The 18,272-nt window shown below is 42.0% G+C and overlaps 1 protein-coding gene across 2 annotated transcripts in view; it reads right to left on the bottom strand.

The window, feature by feature from the left end:
- Nucleotides 1–330: 330 nt before the first annotated feature.
- Nucleotides 331–18,272, bottom strand: part of LOC124273696 (potassium voltage-gated channel subfamily H member 1-like) — a 57,575-nt gene continuing 39,633 nt past the window's right edge. For both annotated transcript variants that reach the window (XM_046708971.1, XM_046708972.1), the window contains 8 exons: nt 15,945–16,073; nt 15,020–15,144; nt 13,960–14,355; nt 12,947–13,364; nt 10,552–10,751; nt 6,282–6,534; nt 5,134–5,330; nt 331–4,391 (listed from right to left, as the gene is read on the bottom strand). In XM_046708971.1, the coding sequence (XP_046564927.1) occupies nt 3,171–4,391; nt 5,134–5,330; nt 6,282–6,534; nt 10,552–10,751; nt 12,947–13,364; nt 13,960–14,355; nt 15,020–15,144; nt 15,945–16,073 (2,939 nt within the window). In that variant the 3' untranslated portion in view covers nt 331–3,170. The remainder of the gene's footprint in view (nt 4,392–5,133; nt 5,331–6,281; nt 6,535–10,551; nt 10,752–12,946; nt 13,365–13,959; nt 14,356–15,019; nt 15,145–15,944; nt 16,074–18,272) is intronic.

Genomic DNA, 18,272 nt, shown 5'->3' with positions numbered 1-18,272 from the left:
AGGAGGGCAGCTGTTTTAAGCTGGTGTAATTACAGAATCCATTCGCCAAAGAATAAATTGTTTTATAAGAAATAGATATGTCTTACTAAAAACCTTTAGTATCGCTACACTGATGATTCATGCCTCCTCGATCCTTAGGGTTAGTTGTGGTAAGGTCCGGTAGGTTACCCACAATCCTTTGCCCTACATCCGCTGGGTCACTCTGACCTCTAGGAGTGCGGTGACCAGGCTGGATACTCATTAAAGACAGACAGAAGAGGACAAAACAAAAGTGACCGCTCTCCAAAGGAAGAACCAGTCCAAGACTCCACAAAAACACCACACGTCATGAATAGATCAAAAATTTATTTAAAGATGAAAATGAGACATAAGTAAATGGTTTTTGAGAGCAATATGTAATTGATAACAGATTGAAGTCAAACAAGGGAAACTAGCATCTATTTACACAACCCTCTGAAGATATAAGGCTGAATCTAAGAGTTTTGCACGTGGAGGTAAAAAACATGTCTCAAGTTCGTGCTGGTAATAGCTATCACAGCACGATCATGTCTGCGGGTAATTCAGAGGCCAAATAAAGCACAGTGAAAATCAAATATTGGAATATTTAACTTATGTAACGACATCAGCTAAAATGTCTCAAACAAATCAATAGCAATAAAAAAACTGCATTTGCATGTGTGTAGATAGAGAAGTGCTTGAAAGTGTCGTTTGTGGAATGTTTAAAGAAGAGGTAAGAATCGGTGGTTTCTGGTGAAATATTGTAAAAAACAAGTTTTAGATAAACATGATTATTTTGACCGACATGTAGTAAATATATACATGGTGTTCAAGTTTGGATAGTAGATGATAAAAGGTAATGTGACAATATGATGTGGGAAAGTGAAGGTGATTCTTTAAGTGTGACCGTGAAGAGTGAACTAGCCACTTGTTAAAGCTTCATGTTAAAAGGCAAATACTAGATGCAGTTCTCATTTCACACCTGTACTGCTACACTCCAAAAACGTTGGACGAATTAAAGGTTGTTGCACTCAGAATTTGGAGACCATTCGACAAAATACCAATTGTTTAAAATGAGATGACTCAGAATTATTCAAAGAGTAAAGACTGTATGTAAAGGTATTCAGAATAATGAAAATAGTTTTAGACAGCAGTAACTTCCAGAGGTTTTACTGGTTCATAGACCATAAAAATGCTTTAGGAAAAATATCTGTCTAGAAGGTTAAGAGAGCCCTTAAAGCAGGCCCGTGGGACAGGTGGTCTTATCGCCAGTACCACAGCCGAATCTTTCTGATCAACTTTTCACAATGATGCATTTGCCGAACCATACAACCCATTGACCAGCATTTACATACCTACAGAATGTTTGCACGAAAGTGAATTTAGAATCAATATGATTTTACATTCATATGTTTACGTTCAATAATATGATGTTTACTTTGGTCTTTTGAGAAGAAAAGATCCCGAAACCTCCATGCATCTATCTATCTATCTGAATTTTTGAAAGGGTACTGTCACTACTGCGAGTATGGTAGGTTTTGACAGCACTTAACGTCCAAATGGCTTTGGCAGATAGTAAAATTGCCTGTTTGATTAGCTCAAATGTTAAAAGGGGAGAGTATTTCTGAATTGTTTAGATAGCTCTAACGCAATGGGTTCGAGATTAGGTAAGAATGGCTTCGCGAGTCCTCACTGTCAGACATATTGCGGGATAACTGAAAGGCTAAATGGTTAAGAAGGTACTGCCACCAGACAAGGGTAAAGAGGACAGAGAGAGTATGGTATTTAGAGTATTTTCTGTCAGAATTACTTGGTGGGCGAATATGAAGACGAAGGCAAGTATCCTTTGATGAATGAAGTCCCACAGAAAGTTTCAAAATGTATCTGTAGAATTATTTTTTTTCAAATTGTAACATATTTTAGGTGTTTTAATTATTTTGAATTCGTGTTTGGATTGGAGAAATGTGTGTTTCTGAGAAAAGTCTCAGTACTCCATCTCAACCCAGCACCAACAAACATACTATATATATGATATGGTTAGTTAATTACTAACTCAAGATACTGTTTACTGTTTTCCAATCTGCCTTGCGAAAGGCCGTTGACATCTCGACAATTAAGAGCCTTGCAAAACAGTACCCTCGAGCGTGATCGATTGTACTTTGTAAGTAGCGAATGGCAACTGCAGCTAGCACTGTCACGATGTTAATTATGTGAATATGTGTTTATGAAGCTTAACTCTGTATGTGTTAGAGAAGGTATACCATGTCTAATGGTCTCATTTCCTGGAAGTCGCACAATGTAAACATTGTCCATCGAGTCCAGTTGGTTTTGATACAAAATGAATTCAGGAACGATTGTGTGAACATCTCATATATAATAGCAGGCAGTGTGTGTGTTTAGGTAAGCTTGGCCGGCGTCATTTCTATAAATGAAATAATAGCTTGATTGCCCTATACGTCTTGAGACGAACCCTCCAATTGTCCTTTCACCGACCTTTGACCTATCGGTCACGTGATATCACAACCTCTCAAGAAGTCAATACAATATTAACAGCCAACAAATGCAATGTGGCTTGCACATTTCAACAATAATGTTTGTTTCTGTAGAAAATAATATATTTGAACTTTGGAGCACCTATCAAAGGCACATCCTAAACAATAGTTCGTAGATTAACACGTTGCATCTGTTTACTCCAAAGAAGCAAACGGGTTCTACAGAGAAGATTGGTGGAAGGGTTCCATCAACCAATCACATCACAGGGTAGTTGCGAAAACATCACATTCAGTCCTTTAGCAATAGCTTCACTTGCATCCAGCCTTTATCACAACCTGTGTCCTCAGTCCTTCAAAACACGTCACCATAACAACAGATGGGATAAGACACACCAACGGAATGTGTCATGCACCAAAAATCGCAACTGTGTAGAGTGGCGTCAAAGAGAGACAACTGCTTTGGTCATCTGAATGTGTGGCACTGGTGTTTGGGGTCAGCCACAGAAACGGTATCTCACGCGACTAAAGTCGACTTTCATCTCAAGGGGCATGCTGCTTAACCTTGATTCACAAGGACGGAAAATGAATTAACACAGATATCCTTGAAAAACTGGAACCGTAAAAATTCCATTCTAAGGGTACTAATCTCCCGTGATATATACATCAAGTTGCGGTAACGTTTCATAAAATGTCAAGGTCACGATCTTTGATATGCACATGCTCGTCATCTTCCGGCAACCCTTGGGTCTGACTGGCCAACGAGCTCACTTGCTGCTGATCTGATGTCTTCCTCTTCCCAGAAGCCTTACTACTTCCGCTTCCGACGCTCACTACACTTCCGCTTGAGGCCTTGCTCGACCTTCGACTGGTGTTGTGAGGCTGAGTCGTAGTTACGTACGGATCTGGACTTGACTTCCGGCGAGGACTGGAATCACCGGAAGCTGAAGAGCCAGCTAAACTGGATTTCCCATCTGCGTTTTCCCGGAAATGACCCGGGGATGAAGAAGCAGAGTGTTTTGGAGAATGTTCGACACTGTTTGACGTTGTCATGTTTTGCGGGGAGTTGAATTTTGAGCTAGGGTATGTGGAGATTAACGACGAACAAGGGGTGGATGTAGGCGAAAAAAATCTTAGAATTTCACTAATTTGTTCATCAATTCTGTTCATCTTGAAATTCAGAGAGTCCATCTCCTCTTTAATCTCAAGCCGTATGTCATACAGTGACGTCATCATATGCTGTTCAGCTGCAGACAGTCCCCCCAAGGAATTTATACTGGTTCTGTTGGTCTGCTCGCCGCTCCGAACAGGTTCTTCACCAATCTGATCAAGACAGTTGTTACTTCGAAGAATTCCACTATCAGTAGAATCGGTCTTTTTCAGGTTAGTCTTTACCTCCTCTTCGGGGGATTCGACAATCGGTTCTTGTTGCTTGCTAAGAAACTTGCCCCACTTGGACAGAGGTTTAACAGCGGCCTTGGGGGCATCATTTGCACGATTGTCAGTCTTGGGGGGAATTTCAGTCATTTGGATTCTGTTTTGGTTGTTGTCGGGTGAAGGGTCTTGTCCCTTTCCTCCTCCACCCATCCCACCCAGGAACTTGCCCCATTTGGATGAACCTCCTCCAAGTTTGGGGACAGCTGGCGTGGCGGTGCTCTCGGAGACATTAATGACTCTAGTACCACTCTTTGGTCTCTCGCCATTGTTCAGCGCTTGGCCGCCATTTTGTTGTCCTTTCTCCACGTCGATTCCGACCTGTTGAGTGCGTGCGTCACTAATTTTACGGAAGCGAGATATGAGTTTGCGCACTGGGTGGTCGTTTGCAAGATCAAGAGGTGGGTCGTTCTTTCTCTTCTCGGCGAGTTCTCGTTCTTTTTTTACATCTGCGACCTTCCGGAAAATTAACTGGAAGGAAACATAGTACACGTGAGAACAGATCACAGATCCTAAACTCAACGCCTCTGATAACAACTACGGTATATTTTCCTTCATTAACATATCGCTCTATATCTGACTTCAGTACCTACAATATATATATTGGGGTCAGATCATTTCAAATTGTTTTCCTAAAAACATTTCAGGGATGCTTCTACTATTTATGGCATATTTGTTGTAAAATGTACGGTTTGAAAAAAAAAACAAGAAAATTTTACAATAAATGCAGAAATTCTGCCTGATATAATCCTTATTGATACATTTTGTTGTTGTCGCCGTTTTTAATATGATGTGTTTATCATTATTCCCATATCCGTAAACCCAGTTAAGCGTTGAAACGAAGGAAGATTTTAAAATACACAATGCCTCTTTCCTTTTGCCCACTGGCACATGTCTACAGAATGCACCCGTGAAGATCCAGGGTAGAATACGTCTTCAGCAACCCATGTGCTTGCCATAAAAGGAGACTATGCTTGTCGTAAGAGGCGACTAACGGGATCGGGTGGTCAGTTTCGCTGACTTGGTTGACACATGTCATCGGTTCTCAATTGCGCAGATCGATGCTCATGCTGTTGATCACTGGATTGTCTGGTCCAGACTCGATTATTTACAGACCGCCGCCATATAGCTGGGATATTGCTGAGTGCGGCGTAAAACTAAACTCACTCACTCACTACAGAATGCATGGCTCGTCATTTTGCATATTACTCACCCTGTGCCGGAGGTTGTACGTGAGGGTGAGGTTACGGGCGAAGGAGTTGGCGAAGGCATGGTAGAACTCTAGAACCTCCAGCAGACGATCTCGTTTGATGGAATGGAGGTCACAATAGGTCAACGCACGAACATTGGCAGTTGACTGACCAATCGTCTGCTCCTTCCAAAAGTTATCCCCGAACACGTCGCCTTTACCTGAACAGAAATAGAATCACGTGTACTTTTCAAGAATCCTTATGTAGGGGATGATATTGATCGGCGAACACCATTTATTAAACAGTTCATTTGTTTGGTTTCTGATATATTTCAGTTAAGTGTATCGAGTTTCAAGGACGTTCTGTCACTCATGATCGAGGTTTCTAAGACAGAGTGGTACAAGGATTCTTCCATTTTACCAGTGCATGTCTGAAGATTCAGTGCACTACACTGATACAGTGCCCCGTGGTGTGGTAGTCACCAAGACCAGGTACTGTAATTATCAATTGTTTGATTCCCAACTGTTCCCTCAGGTTTAACACATCCTAATCTGTTGAATGGCACTGGGAGACCACAAGTACAAAAGTGTGCTGCCCGCCGCCCTTTTGAAACTCTGAGTAATGCGAAAGGCCGCGGATGTGGGGAACTGACGATACGCCACAAGTCCTTAACTACGCGAGGCCCACCCGAACCCTCACTGTTGCAATTCATCTATGCTAAGGGACCGTTCCTAAGTTATGGCAAAGAAGGGTGTGTGGGGTGTGTGGGTGTGTGTGTGTGTGATGATGATGATTTTTATGGAGAAGCATGTACAATGTGAATGACCCCCCTAATATTTATGTACAAAGTAAGTGACCCCCCTGCATGTCATGTACAAAATCAGTGCTACCTCCCCACAACCTATAATTTCTAAGCATAATTTTTAATAATGTTATGTACAGAATTGCTACCCACCCCCAGCACATGTGTACAAAATTGCTAAACCCCAACACACACACATACACCTTCCAAGAACAAAATGGGTGACCCCCTTAAAATCATCATCACCCCCTAGCCATAAATTATGAACGGTCCCTAATATGTATATATATCAAAATAAAACAATAATGTCCTAGATGTACACATTCAGCCGAATTTTAGCGAATTTTAGCGATGAAATGATATACTTACTGAGTATTGCAACCACCTCCTCGTCCTGAATAACCTCAAGCGACCCGGACACGACAAAACACAGGGCATCGAGACTCTCTCCCTGGTGGAAGATGAGGTCACCGGGTGCACTGTGTGTCATGTTGAAGTGCATGGCGAGAGCGCGCAGACACCCATCACTAGCCAATCGGAATGCAGGATGTTCGAGGAAGACCTTCCGGTTCAAGTGGACACAGAGGTCAGCCTTCATGTCCTTGGGGCAATAGTTTAGAACCTGAAACAGAAAATGTAACGTAAGTAGAAATAATACACAGGGTACACAGGCACTCCACAATCACAAAGATTCCACTTTTTGACCTTTTGCCACATTAGGAGAAAGGAGGAGGGCGACACTATTGAGAAAAGGAGGGGTGCACACTTCATTTACACCCGAAGTTCAATGGTCATTTAACAAACTTTCAGCACAAAAAAGGGGGGTGCGCACCCTAGCAAACACACACACACACACCCCACACACACACCCACCCCCTTCTCTGGATCCGCCTATCGAGCACTACATATTCACATCATTATGGGAGCGTTAATATGCATTTCAACAAATCTGCCTGTAGTCGGAAATAAAACTGATGAACCTGTCTTCCATTATGTGGACATATCGTTTGGTCCCTGTCTGGTAACTTCATATCCTATCTCCATTGTATCGCCATGTTTCTGTATTACATTTTGTACACTTGGCTACAGGACAAGTGATGAGGCCACGCGTGCACAGGTGAAGGTAGTGATGTTCTGTATTTCTATGATAGGACTTTTATCGACTTTGGGGAAGAAGGACATACAAACGGATTGATGCACTATCAAGGCTCGGTGCACACGACTTTCTCTTTTGCGTCCCTTGAGTACCAAGGCCTGTAAACGTTGAGTTCGATCCTACTTTCTTTCTTTTAATTACCCTTGGTTTGCCTGTTTCATACCATATTCGTATATTTCTGGTAACACATAAATCATTGCGGTCAGCCTCATGCGTCACCTGCCTGTCAAGTAAAGTTAAAATGTTGTTTATATGTGAAGTAATGTTTAATTCAGCGTTAACTCCCTAACGACCACATCGTTTGGTTAAATGATGATTGCCTATACTAAATGACCAGGTAAGGAGACTATATACTCACTTTTGATAATGTTTTGTTTTCGAGTTTGTCAAATTCCTTTTCAACTGTATAATTGTTCTTTCAATCCGATTTCTACAAGCGATGGAATCTTTGTCATATTAATTTATTGGACGAACACAATACAATTACAATTTTGACAAGTAAAACTGGATTTGACCCAAAAAAATGACAAACCAAATTAAAAAGCTAGTAAGTTGAAAACATTCCCCGGAACCCTGGAAACTTACAATACAAAACGCAACTTTGACACCTGCATCAAATGCATCCCTATCGAATAATCATGTGTTTGTTTCATGTAAATCAACCATCAAAAGTGGGTGTATACTTTCTTTTGTCTGGTAGTTTACGTTCATCGTACCTACCGTTATACACGAGGAAGTTCATTTGCTTCCGCACAATAACTCGCGGACATGCAGGGTATGCTGTACCCGGAAACATTGACAACAACCTTATCAAATAATCTACTTTACGTGCGACTGTCAGGCCGTCCGCTTCAGTCTATACTAATTATTTGATATGATCTAAGGGCCCCCACATCCTCACATGGGCTGCCTGGTCTTCCCATTTCCGGTTACAGATGTTGTTTCAGGAATATATGCTTCTGTTCCAGACATGATGGTTCATGATGAGTTAACCTGGTTCGATCCGGTATTCACCTGCCGGATCGATACCTTAAAATCCGTTAAGTGATCAGTCGTGGGAGGTCCACACGAACCACTTGCTTTCTTAGCTTAGGAGACATTATCCTGTAGGAAATTGTATTTTATTAGGTATAGCATGGTTATAAATTAATCACTTTCACTCAGTGCTTTAGGTTTATTGGAATGAATTTCCCGTCTGCCAGCCTCGTTTTCAATAATGGTACCCTTCATAGACGACTTCCGGCATTTGAGTGGGTCCCATGCATGATTTATAACGTCCTAAATTAGCATGATTAAAAACTGATTTAAGGTAGGAGAAACGTGGAACAATTTCCACATCGCCAACACTGACTACCTAACGCAAAGGTAGTATGCCTTTGAGAATGGTTGCCCATCTGAGGGCAAGCCTCGACAAGATCAATGCTGATAAATATTTCTTCTGTATGGACAAAACTGTCAAAAGGTCATGAACTGGCATTGTATACAATAAGAGTCAGTCTATTTTTTTAAAATTATGACGTGCACCTTTTCAAAGAAGTCATTGATTTGATAAAAGATGTTTTTGATTCTGTATAAGACAAGCGCATAAACAGCGCATGCGCATAACCGAACCCAGGATGACAATGGACGACATGACAACCCTGTATCCCACGGGACTGAGACGATTTATGGAACTCTGATTGCCGTGCATGATATACCTATTTGATTTATATCAGAGACGTATTACTTTACTCTCACTGGGGATAAAGACATAAAAAAAATTGTTTGTCTTGGAATTCAATCGATGGAATTCGCCGGCAAGCGTCTGGGTTTGAACAAACAAACTGCGCTTACAATGAGTTCATAATGAGATAAGGTAAAACTGTGGAGGTGTTTGTGGCCACTTTAAGCCCGGTCCGCTTTGGGCAGGCTGACATCGACTTGGGCAATACCTGTATAATCAATCGGGGACACGGACTTTCACTGTTGATTCAACCACGGGGTTTACCGTAGCAGGCCGATCAATCAATCACTTTTAGTTACACCTGTCGTGATAATCGATAGATCGATAGTGGTTCGATACTTGTCGATGACGGCATTGTTACTTGGCTCCAAAGTTTCTTTCATGTCGCCGTTGATGATGACTTACGTTTTATTGGCTTTGATTTCAAGACGAAACAACAATGTTTTTCACAATAACAGATACACTGAGAGATAATTTTAAATTCTGACATTCATCATGGAATTGATGAAATTCGGGCTGAAAGGTGTCACTCGTTATATGAAATCGATGAAACAAAAACAATCGTAGTACATGTAAATGTAATTTAAGTTACTCAACGTTTAAAGAAATCGATATATCGCGATGAAATATTTTCGCCAATTATCCCCGTGCTGGAACCAGTAAATCACCAAACAACTTTTCACGTCGTAGCCATTTCATGAACAATGAAGTATCAAGTAACTTTATGCGTTTGCTGAATCATGCCATGGCATGTGTGAAAACAACTGTAGCTTATATCAAATTATATGACGCTAGAACCAAAACGGAACAGGACGTTTTAATCAGAATGATTCAACTCGATAAAATTATCAATGACAATCACAATTATCATATCGATTCATAATAAGCTCGGGTGGGATACACAACCAATCCTTGGTCGAAGAACACAATGTCATGTCATAACAGATAGTCTCCATAGCGGGTACAATAGGTCTACGTCACTTCCGGTTGAGTGACAGTCTCGAGGCTGACATATGCAAGCAAAATGGCAGTTGAAATGGGACTAATCAATGCCGACTCAGTTGTCAGAGTGTTAGGCGAGTTAACTGTATACAAATTATTGTGAATAATGTATACCTGGTTTCTGTAAATGTATTCAGTGAGCAAGACTGCACGGCCCTAGTAACTTGAAACTAATGGGGCAAGACCGTCACTCAGGGCGATGTCATCTGATGTCATCTCACAGCATTGCACTCCCACTGTGACAATCAATACGGGTCATAGTTCCCTTTACAGTAGATTTTCAACTGACGCGGGGGTCTTTTATTTATTGATTCGCGTGACTTTTACATACTGGAACAATCCAGCTTGAAGGTTAAAGAAGAAATATCTGTTTCCGGCTTGACGTTGTAGTTTAATGGTTTAGGGAGGGGAAGGTGAGTGATTGTTGGTTAATGCCGCACTCAGCTGTATAAGACAGCTGGCAGAATATAAAATAGTTTAAATATATGTCTTTATTTTAACTCATTTTATCGCGTCACCTATGACAGCAAAACAATCCCAGCATGGCATACAGTGTCGATCACATTTCGAAGATGAACCTACTACAGGTCCAAACCCCTTGTAGTAATATGGAACTGATGGAAACGCCCCGAAATTTAGAGGTATCAAGGGGAATTTCATACCCGACTTTCATCTTATTTTGAGCAATAAAAATCAAGCGTTCTTCCTAGTAGGGAGCGACAATGACGGCAGCATGAACGGAATTTGACGTCGTGTACCTTCGCAGCGTCGATGCCTTTCGTGATGGCCCAGGTGGAGACGATGTAGTCCATGACGCGTTCACTGAGAGCCTTGGGGACGTCGTGCAGCTTCATGAACTCCCGGACGCTGTTGAGCATGTCGTGGTAGCGCGCGAAGCTGGCGTAGAACTGCTGGAATATCGTCGTCACGTTGCTGAAGATCGTGGCGTAAAGAAGCGCTGAAAGAAAAATAGGAGTTGTGATTGTCTTGAATATTCATCATTTAACATGAATAAAAAGGCGATAATGCCAACAGCAGACGATGATAAAAACAATAATAGCAATATGAATATTCTAAATGCCATTATGGGTAACCTCTGGGCCGACCAAGGATGTCATGTCATTGCCCTGTAAAAGACCTAATGTCATTTCCACCGGTAAAATAATGTTGTTGTTTAAACAAAAGGAAACAGTAATCATGTCAATAGCACCAGTTTCCATCAAGAATTACACATTATTTTTCAGTGCTCTGTGGACATTCACATTAGGAGCGGTTGGGTAGCTTAGTGGTTAAAGCGTTCGCTCGTCACTCTGAAGACCCGGGTTCGGTTCTCAAATGGGTACAATTTCTGAAACCCATTTCTGGAGTCCGCTGCCTTGATGTCACGGGAATATTGCTAAACGCAGCGTAAAACATACCCACTCACTCATTGTTGAAACAATCAGAAACCGACATTTATGTGTGAGGTAAAATAGACGTCTATGCTTGTATGCTGCTTACGTTTGGACGTAAACAAAGGAACTGCTTTTGCATTGTTTAAATGTATAAGTTCTGTCAACGCGTGGCTGAAGACGTGACAAAACTCTAGCCTGAATACTGGTTATTGTATACAACCTCTTTCAAGGAATTAAAACATGAAATCTAATTAACCCTTAAGCCTTTCACCGTCGATTAGTAAGTGAAGGATATAGAACTTTTTCAGATTCACTCTCCAATAACATCAAAGAGTTGGGCCCGAAACAGCCATTTGCATGACTGTTTCATCTCACTATAACATTCCACGTGCTGATCAAACATTCCCCCACGACGGAACCACTTTGCCAAGATCTCATTGGCAGTCTTACACCGCCATAATGAAAGATGTTTCACCCGAAGCCATTATTTTCCTCTTTACGTTTTGTCTCCTTACCAGAATACTGCCCTTAATACCCTTTGAGTTGCCCCGTTTATCCATATACACAAAATGCCCATAACCATTTGATTGATTGAGTTCAAAATACCATAAACACCCAGTACAATTACATAATCTCCTCGACATTGGATGGCGCGCATCGATCTTCGCCGATGTGGCAAGGTAACGCCATTACACGGTTAGACGCTATGAGGTTAGACTCGGGAACACCTACAGATGTCAAGACATTCATCAGGTTACAGCCAATAGATGCTAGCTTCACGCTTGTTTTATTGTTTTCTAACTACGTTGCTTACGTGTTGATATTACGCAAGTTTTATCTTAAGAAGGCTACGTAATTGGTTGTTATGTGAGCGGAATGAAGAAAATGAGTGTTGTCCACGCCGCAGCAACATTTGTATCCGCCCCTAAACCAATGAGTAATAGCATGAATACACTGGGTAGGAAGACACACGATCATCCTGGCCACATATCGAAATCACAATCATCACTTTTTATTGGCTCAGTCTACAAGCAAGGAGCACCAGGGAACCCCTTTCCTTTAGCAGGCAATGGTGGCGGGCCAAAACTTTTGCATCGGTAATGGGAAATAACCCTTCAATGTATGATTTTGCGTAATCAGAGATGTTCACGAACCAGGATTCTTTTCCTTCAGGTATTTAATGTGATTACTATAATATTGAACGTTCTATACACACTGCATAGGTAGAGTACGCTATAGGTTAGAACGTTCTGAAGTTAAACCATCGCTTTAAATAGTCATGTGAATGTGGCCATATTTGCATGTTTAATGAAAACTGGGACTTAGGAAATGTTCTTTGAGACTTGGTCTGCAGCAACTGATGCTGGCGCATGAGTGAATGAGTATGGGTTTACGCCGATTTTAGCAATATTCCAGCAATATGGGGACACCAGAAGTGGAAGTGGACACAGATTGTATCCATGGGGATTCGAACACGGGCTTCAGCGTGACGGGCGGAAGCTTTAACCACCAGACTACCCTACCGCCCCTAAAGCGACTAACGGGATCGGGTGGTCAGGATTTGTTTGATGAATGTCGTCGTATCTCGATTTTGAAGACACTCATGGTGTCAATCAGTGGATTGTCTGGTCCGAAGTCCATTATTTACAGTCCGCCGTCATATAGCTGGAATATTGCTAAGTGCGGCGTTAAGCTATCAACAAACAAGAACAATGTTCTTTAAAATATATGTTGTTTTCTTGTATTTGCTGCCACTTACATCCAATGATCATCATGAAGACGGAGAAGAGTTTTTCACTTGCGGTGTTGGCAGCGACGTTGCCAAAGCCGACGCCGGTCATGCAGGACAGTGAGAAGTACAGGGAGGTCAGATAACGCATGCTTTTATCCGGCCCGCCTTCTAGCTCGTCAACGGAGGATGTGTTGGATCTGATGAATGGCGACTTCGTCAGTTTGGCCAAGATGGGCAGCCAACCATATTCCACGTTACTTAGCAGTTCGGCGTTGCCTATGGAGTACCAGCTGCACGCGAACCAATGGGCGAAGAGTATGAAGACGAGGATGAGGAGAACCAACATGGCGGCCCCGTACTCCAAGTAATGATCCAGCTTCCTGACTACTCGTCCCAATCGGAGTAGACGAACCACTTTGAGGGCGCTGAACAAGGTACTGATACCCTGATAAAGAAAGACACGAGGTGAAGTAAAATATGAATGTTTTGACCCAAAGTTGAGCGGTCCTAAACTGATTTTGAAAAAGGCACAGCTACAATTACACTTCAACGGCAACAGAAAATCGATGTGTCGTTTAAGAAATGTCTAAAGCTCACACGCTTGACTTTTTTAAACTTCTGAATATGGAAAGATGTACTTAATGTTTTCAGATATATTTTTGGCGTGTCAAGTTACGAGGGCCGTAGACGTAAATCACTTTATTGGAAACAATTAGAAGGGAGCTACTTCTAACGGTATAAGAAGCAATGTCAACTCAAAGACTTAGCGTGACCAAAGCGGATTCTCGCAGTCAGGTGACCCAATGCTGTGGGCGATTTGTGACGCCTTCAAAGCACTGACCCACCGTAAGCACGTCTTCTGACCATCAGCTATTAACAAGTCTTCGATGTATTATTAGACTGTATGTATTTTAGGAGAATCTATCTTTTCCTAAGTTTCATATATACTCATGAAAATAATTTCTTTGTCGGACAGTAATATATAGCATATGGATGTGGATAGCATTGTGGAAGCATAGATATGAGTATGCCATACTTACATCGTCAACATACTGAAACGCATTGAAGACGTCATACGGTAAACAGGAGAGTAGGTCAATCACGAACCAACTCTTTAAATAGTTCATTCGTATGATCTTAGGATCCGATATCACCTCGCCACTCGGCCCCACAAATGTGGTGTGAAAGTTCAAAACGATGTCGACGAAGAACACGACGTCTACCATGCTGTCGATGACGAGGAGGGGCAGCTGGTCCATTGTCTTGATCTTGAATGCGGCGTTATAAGGGACCATGATGGCGGTGTAGAAGGTGAGGACGAGGATGATCCAGTCCCAGATTGTCTTGAACACACAGTAATGAAGGATGATGTGGGGAGGGGTCTTGGGCGCCTCCAGGCGGTACTGAGGCAGGACGTCCGTGTTCAAGTTCATCATCTGCAGCCAGAACAAGCCCTTGCTGAACCAAAACATCATATAGGACGGACAAAACCCTTTCAACATCCATAAGATATCTCTGGTAGAAGAGTAGTCGATTGTATAATTGTGACTTTACCATGAATATATATTTGTTTCAGCAGTATGTGTGCTGACACTCTGTCTATAGACCATGTAAATTCTGGTAGTAATGCAGATTATATGATTCTTCGTCTATTTGTACCCTTGGGCGGTGGGGTAGCCTAGTGGTTAAGGCGTTCGCTCGTCACTCCGAAGACCCGGGTTCGATTCCCCGCATGGGTACAATGTGTTAAGCCCATTTCTGGTGTCCCCCGCCGTGATATTGCTGGAATATTGCTAAAAGCGGCGTAAAACCAAACTCACTCACTAATTGTACCCTGGCCGGCATGATAATTCATTTACTCTTTGGTTTGTTGATTTACTCTTTGGTTTGTTGGGTATGGGCAGGAGACATTACAGGGCGTCACGCATACACCGACTTACGTTAGCAATTTGTGACGCATACACCGACTTACGTTAGCAATTTGTGACGCATACACCGACTTACGTTAGCAATTTGTGACGCATACACCGACTTACGTTAGCAATTTGTGACGCATACACCGACTTACGTTAGCAATTTGTGACGCATACACCGACTTACGTTAGCAATTTGTGACGGCTTTGAGTTGTCAAACTTTGTATTTGGCATATGCGATGAGAACTGAAGCAGGGTGGACCGGTTCCGCGTCACAGACCGTGCAAGGCGGGCGAACTTGCTCAAACCAGCTGCAACATCACATTAAACAAATCAAGCACGTGAAATATCTCAGAAGTAACTAACAACGTGTCAAACATGTCAAGCAGCCAAACATGTCAATGATATCATGCATGTCAAACGTATGAAGCACGTCAATGATATCAAGCATGTCAAACGTATCAAATATGTCAATGATATCAAGCATGTCAAACGTATCAAACATGTCAAAGATATCAAGCATGTCAAATGTATGAAGCACGCTAATGATATCAAGCATGTCAAACGTATCAACATGTCAATGATATCAGCATGCCAAACGTATCAAACACGTCAATGATATCAAACATGTCAAACGTATCAAAGACGTCAATGATATCAAGCATGTCAAACGTATGAAGCACGTCAATGATATCAAGCATGTCAAATGTATCAAACACATCAAAGATATCAAGCGTGTGTCAAACATAAAAGAATGTCAAACATAAAAGATTCTTAAAGTCTTCTATTTTTGTTACGTATATGAAAAAACAACGAAGTTGTCTCCTATGCGCGTATGTAAATCTATCCTCAGAAATTTTGTCTGATCGAAACAAAAAGAACACGTTTATTCTTTATCACACTATTATATAAAATCGATAAAAACGTTAACTTTCCATAATCACAATAAGAATCGATTTCGACATCCATGAGTTTATAATTAATTCAATGTAGGCATGCCAGCTGATCCCGAAAAGGTGAGAAACCTCTGCCCAAACGATGGCACCCATCACAAACACAAGCAAAGGCAAGTCAACTTTCGTCAGTCAAATCGCTCGTGATTGGTTATTACCTTTGCCTCCTTCGTCGTCGATTGGTTGTTTGAGTGCAGTGATGTCCTTGAAGGAGCACATGAATAGCACGACTTGGTCCTTCTCGTTCTTGATGGGCGCCACGTGCAGGAGGAGCCATAGTGGAGTCCCTGTAGAACAAGAACCGTAAACGTATCAAGAACAGGTTCATAAACAGACATAAACAAGTTAACACATACCAAAATACCAATTAGGCCAGGGCCCCGCTCCTCAAAGCGATCGTAGCGCTACGACAGTCGTAAGTCTGTGTTAAAGTATGGGAGTTACGGTCATCCTAGCGCTACGATCGTTTCGTGGAACGGGGTCCAGGGCCTAGATTTTCGAAGCTCTCTTAGCGCTCAGATAGTCGTAAGTTAATGTTAATGTATGGCACTTACGACTATCTTAGCGCTAAGAGAGCTTCGAAAATTCTAGGCCAGGCCTGTTAGCCTTGAAACCGTGCTGGGAATACTGGCATTACCATGTACAATGTATATAGAAAAAACGTTTAACCCGGATCTAAAACCCGGAACTACATCCTTTCCAGTAATACATTTTCGTCTAGTTTGCAGATATTGTAATTCACATCAAACTGATAGATTCATTTTAAATGATTCATTCGGCTCTCGTGCGTCATCATTCATTTTTTATTTGTATGACCAAATTACGCCATTATAAGTAATATTATATTTTTTATACTAATTGATTATTATGATATAAAACAGTTTCATGTAGGAATGATGGGAAAATATGTAGACGCGCAGAAAAGCAATTATCCGATGTGTACATTCAGTTATCTCAGCATGTGGTAGAGTTAATTAACCTACAAGGTTGCAGGTCTACCCGATAGCATGATTCTATTACTGAGTTTATTATTCTGTGATTAGTATTTGGTGACTTGCTACTTTGCTTATAGGGGCGGTGGGATAGCCTAGTGGTTAAAGCGTTCGCTCGTCACGCCGAAGACCCGGGTTCGATTCCCAACATGGGCACAATGTGTTGAAACCCATTTCTGCTGTCCCCCGTGTGATATTGCTGGAATATTGGTAATAGAGGCGCAAAACTAAACTCACTTACTTTGCTTATACTTTTCGCTCGTCTTGGGGGTAGTAGATAACCATTCTTTAAATCAATGGATCAATCAATCGACCAACCAATTAACACATACGCACGCACGCACGCACGCACACAAACACACACTCATACACACATACACGCGCGCACGTACGTATGTACGCACATAAATAGGCCGAATAAATTTTTTCTAAGCCAGAGATAATCTAACTGCCAATGTGCCACAGTCGATCCATGATTTACAGCGTAGATGGCTATTAATAATTCAACATTAGAGGGCAATTTCAGTCGTTGCACCTGCTGCAGGAGAAATCAGGTCAGACGTCATCTTCATCAACAATACACGACTACAGCGGGGCCAGAGGCACTACAACCACTCGAAGCAACAGTAATTGGTAAACAAACATTCCTAGAGCCATCAATATACACCATTCATTGGAACCAAACCGGTATTTGTCAGCCAGACCCTGTGGGACAAGACTAATAGCAGAGTGGTGCAGGTTCGTTGTTTAGCGTGTATTCATGTTTCTCTATGTTTTGTGTCCGTGTATCAGGGTGATCGGATTCCTAACCGTGTGGCTGTCAGTCAGTGTAGAGTTTCAGCCTCACGGGTTATACCTGCCAGAACATACAGCCCGCCCATCGACCCGCACTGGGAGTGGTACACCAGGAATAGGGTTCCTATATCATGGTATTAACGACCCGTGACGTCACAACTCTCATTGTGCGCCCATTAGCGGGTTGACGTCGTTTAGGACACGAAGAAAATAAATAGAGAAAGCACAGGGCTCTCTGATCGGAATGGCTATAGATCTTTATATTTGCAGAGATATTTATGGGTTCATATGTTTCAGGGTCATTTTCATTGTGGACACAAATTGGTTTGTTACGATTCATTAGGTACTGTATGTAGGTAAATCAGCTTAAGATTAAATGCGGATAGGTGGTTTTTATACATAGACCAGTTCACGTGGTGCAATGGTCGACTTAAAATAAACAGACTTTTCGACTAACGCTGCCATTACAATATTGGCATCCAGGTTGTCAAAGCGCCCGCGGGTCATATTTCCCCAGGGCAAGGGAGTCAGAAAGAACCAGTCAATACAACTGAAACCCAACTATCGGAATCAATGTCCAACACACTCCGAACAACGAGACGTCATTTGAGGCTATTATGTAAGAGGCAGACAAGTATAAAGGGGTTTGTTCTTCCTGCAGGAATGTTGCATTGGGTCTTGCGCAATGCAGTAATGGCG

This window comes from Haliotis rubra, unplaced genomic scaffold (genome assembly GCF_003918875.1).
Source record: "Haliotis rubra isolate DU_JTF1 unplaced genomic scaffold, ASM391887v1 Scf183, whole genome shotgun sequence".
Lineage (NCBI taxonomy): Eukaryota > Metazoa > Mollusca > Gastropoda > Lepetellida > Haliotidae > Haliotis > Haliotis rubra.
Note: the sequence above shows the minus strand (reverse complement) of the source record. Positions and strands in the feature narration are given on the sequence as shown.